General features: G+C 32.0%; 1 protein-coding gene across 7 annotated transcripts in view; it reads left to right on the forward strand.

Moving 5' to 3' along the window:
• Positions 1 to 531: 531 nt before the first annotated feature.
• Positions 532 to 4,366, forward strand: part of LOC106473187 — a 42,543-nt gene continuing 38,708 nt past the window's right edge. For 6 of the 7 annotated variants that reach the window (XR_002613607.1, XM_022401674.1, XM_022401670.1 and 3 more), the window contains exon 1: positions 536 to 652. Coding sequence is in view for 6 of the 7 variants with exons in the window: in XM_022401674.1 (XP_022257382.1) it covers positions 625 to 652 (28 nt within the window). In the remaining variant the exon portion in view is untranslated. Of the gene's footprint in view, positions 653 to 4,366 lie in introns of all 7 variants that reach the window. The other variant, XM_022401672.1, reaches the window with a different exon arrangement.

Raw genomic sequence — 4,366 nt, forward strand, 5'->3', positions numbered from 1 at the left:
CTAATAATCTAAGTTAAGGAAATATAAATATAAAAGAGACATCAAGAGTAAGAGATGCATATATTAATAATACTGTAAAGTTATGAATAACTGCATTACTATTTACATGGGAAGTTTTTTACAAATTTTTTAAGGGGTGTGAAATATTACATTTCTTATTGATCTAAATTTTAAAAAAAGGCATGAAGATGTTAAGAGAGACTATATACAAGAAACAATTTTCAAGAAATCTTGTTGTTGATTTCTAAAACCTGATTAGTGGAATTTTCCTGCTAATACACCATGATTTTTCATACTATTTTATTAAAGTTCAGTCTCAAGTCAGTAGAGAACTGAAAAAGATGTATAAATATGTTTATTCAAAACTTGCAAATTACAATGTAATTCCAAAATTTTATTTAATATCTACAGTCCGTTAGGAATAGTAGCATCAAAACTTATAGATTCAAGAGAAATTAGCAACACATTTTGTGTATTTTTATCTGTGTATTTTTATAAAATTTTTAGTTATAAAAATACTAAGTTATATGTAGTCTTTTTTTTTAATTTCTTACAGCCTTCCGTTTTGTAACAGGAAGTAGTCCAAGCATACCATGTGACGTTGTAGATGACTGTATTGGACTTATGCAGGGAATTATATATCACAGTAATGGTATGTTTATGGCTACATGGCATGATATATTAGTAAATGTTGTACTGTAAAATAAATATTCAAATCAGGTAGACTTGCGTGTGACATTCAAAAGAATCTTCTTTGGTTTAATTGCTTTCATGCTGTTAACAGCTATATTACTTCAAGTTCTGAATGTCTAGGATGTAAAGAAGAGCAAGCATTAACTCTCCTAAATTCTTCTTTTAGTCAGGGTCTGTATACACTTTTCCACACTACGTTAGCTGTGGCTATCACTGATGTATTTTCTGGCATATGGCTATTATGTTCTTTTTGATACTTTAGCCCATTGTAGTGTTGCATAGTGCTCATCCCCTCCTCCTGCAACATATTAGCTGACCTCTAAAGATCTTCTTTCCTGCATTGTTTTGTTTCTGAAGGAATTTCACCTTAACTACTTTCTTATTCAGGAGAAGCATATCAGCATTAGTTGGTTATTAGAGTTCTAGTCTCTTGAGCATATTTTGATTGTTCTTCCTTGAGTTGATGCGCAAGTAATATTTGTTCATCTTCCTTCCTTTTCTCATCTACTTCTCATTAATGTCCACTACTTCTACTTCCTCCTTTTGACACTTCTGAGTGGCCATATGTAGAAGTAAGCAAGGTGGGTCATTGTGACCCATTCAATGACTTTTTTTATATTCCAGATTTCCGTTCCAACTATTGGGAGGGGAAGGGATCATCTCATTTGTTCATGTGTGGGAATCTTGGGTTCAACATGTCCTTTACTTTAGTCTTTACCTTGTTTCATCTTCCTCCTCTTTCTGTTCAACCAATGTCTTTTCCTTTCCTTCTGATCCAGCTTGCTCAAATTTCTAGTTGAAAAGTAGCAATTTCTACCATCTTTTTGTGGTTCCCAAGAAATCAGGAGACTTGAGATGCTATAGCATTCTTTCATTTCAGTCTTTAACTCAAGACACTTCATTTCATTAAGGTTCTTACAAAAGTTTCATCATCAAGGAATTGGGTAATGAAGATGGATAAGGGGTGTTGCAAAATAAATCACACTTTTTTTTCCCCGAGAGCATAACAAAGTAAAATAAGATTTTAATTCAATCAAGAAAGTAATTCCAAGTATCAATATTGCTTGATTGGGCCACCATTGTTCTCACGCACGAGTTTTAATCGATTTGCAAAAGATATCAGCAATGCAACCAACATGTCTGTTTCTGTGGCTGTCTCTGTGAGCACATCAGTAAGAACACGAATCAAGGTTTCACGTTTGTGTCTCTCGCATTCAGGCAAAGTTTTCAACACTTTTTCATGAACCACTCTTTCAAATTCAACAATTCTGAAACTTTTGAGGCATTAATCGAATTCCCTTAGTCAGTCTTGATATAATTTTCCTTTTTTTATGCCTTCTGTTCTCTGCCTTCTTTCTTGGGAACATGCCAAGTTAAGTTACTTCAAGTGATTCCTCATTGTTTCATTTTGACCAGTTCAACTATTATGAGAACTTTATCATTAGGAATCAGTTCTACTACCACCATGAGAACATTGTTTTCAGTAACCAGTAACATTCCATTTCCACAATGATATTCAACGTCTATGACTTCATGGCTAGCTGCTGTTTAATTCTTTGTTTTAAAAGCCATGTGACTCAACTGTTCACTCATTCTTGCTAATGTTTTCCTTGGATGTTTACCTATCCTACTGGGCTACCTTTTATAGAGTTAGTACATTAGAAATACAATTTCTTATCTATTGCTGACTCCTTAACAAAATGCTTTTTTTCTTTATGTTTTGGTTTTGTGATAAAAAAAAGTAAGCAAAAATTTTTCTTATAATGTGAGATTCTGTGTTTCAATCGATATGTACAATTGGGACTATTGTATGTTAGCTATACCTCTGCAATTGTTTGACAGAATTACACCCTCTGTGCTTTTGCACCATGAGAGAGGGATACCTTCTGAAAGTAGACAGAGAATGATATCTGGTGGCTGATGATAACTTGGGAAGTATCTTTTCCCCTTCCATGTGCATGTCCTTGCATAGCATTTAAGACTGTTCAGTTTAAAAGAGTTATTATTTAGTGATTTAATCTTTAAGAATTATTTAATTTTCCTAACAAGAGTGTTAAAAGTTAATTATTTTAAAAGCAATAGTTATAACAAGTTTCATTACGTAACTCTGTAGGAGTTGTACATTGTATATCTAGTTTAATTGTTATACTAGGGTTTTGTAATATTGTTGACATCATCTTACTCAAAGCTTCTACGTTTTTCTTATTATGCTTAATATTTTTGTTACTAGAGGGCTAGATATTTGTAGATTTTTCTGTCATGTGTTATAAATACATCCAGATACAGAGAAGTTAAACTAGGTTAGTGAAAGTAAAAGTGAAGGTAATTAATTATGATTGTCAGTTTAGCCATAGTGGGCAATATCTAAAGTGAGTTTCACAGTTTGTATTGTAACAACAGAGATAAAGAAGAAGAATTTGTTTTGTCAAAGGGTGTTCTAAAGCAATTGAACCCGCCTGTGTGGACTTTGACAAAAAAGAAACAATTATTTAAAGCTCTGGATACAATTTCACAGCTTGTATTGTAACAACTGAGACACAGAGGAAAAATACTTCTAAAATAATTGAACCAGCCTGTGTGCTCTTTTGATGTAAAAAAGAATGATTTAAAGTTCTGGATACAACTGTATGTAACCAATGGGGTAACATAAGTGAAATTATCATTGATTGTATTGTGATAATAGAAGAGAGAAGAAATAATTCTTCTTGTTAATTAGGTTCTAAAGTAATTGAACCAATCTGTTTGGATGTTTGATGAAAAAAAAGAGAATTAGTTAAAGCTTTAGATTCAACTATGGTAAACAATAATGTAATAAATTTTTGTACATGTGTTTGACTTGTTTTAAACATATATTATTTTAAAACAAGTGGATTGGGTGCTGTCTGTTTATTGTTAAAATTTAGTGCCAACAATTCAGACACCTACTGTAAAGAATCTATTCAAAAACCTGACAGATTCCCATTCTCCTTATGATGTTTTATATCTCCAACAAATATGAAGCTTTTTTCTTTATCTTTTTCTGATCATATATGATGTTCCTAGTGCACTATTCTAGAATTATAGAACCTGTGCTTTAGTCAATCTGCCTGGATCTTTTCAATTTTTTCTGAGTGCCCACTGACTTGATCAGTACTTTCAAATGGGGATGTAGGTGCCTTAGTCACAACAGCATGTCAAGTCATTTGTTATTACTAGTTCCCTTCTCTGAGAATCATCCATTACAACATATTGTGCTCTGACTCTGTGTACCTCTTATTAATATATCAAAAATAAAGATGATGCTAGGTTCTTATTTTATATTCTGGCCTGTTATTATCTATAGTTTATCTAATTGTGGCTACATTGAAACCATATAATGGAAAACTTATAATCTAAAAAGAATAATTCACAGTGCAGAAGGTCACATGACACAGGGAAGTGAAGAGTGAGAATTTATTTAAATGTTTCTTTTGAATTAAGAAATTTCAACTTTAACAGTATAAAACTTTGAATTATAAATTACATTTTAATGCCAAGTTTATTGATATACATTATTAATAAAGTAATTTAATTAAGGGAAAAAACAAAGACAATTGTACATTTCACAAAAGCCTCATTTATTAACAATCATGGTTTTGCCAGTAAAGGCATCATGGTAACATGGTCTTTAACCCAATGACTACCAGTTACTAAC

Source organism: Limulus polyphemus, unplaced genomic scaffold (assembly GCF_000517525.1).
Source record: "Limulus polyphemus unplaced genomic scaffold, Limulus_polyphemus-2.1.2 Scaffold5958, whole genome shotgun sequence".
In the NCBI taxonomy this organism is placed as follows: domain Eukaryota; kingdom Metazoa; phylum Arthropoda; class Merostomata; order Xiphosura; family Limulidae; genus Limulus; species Limulus polyphemus.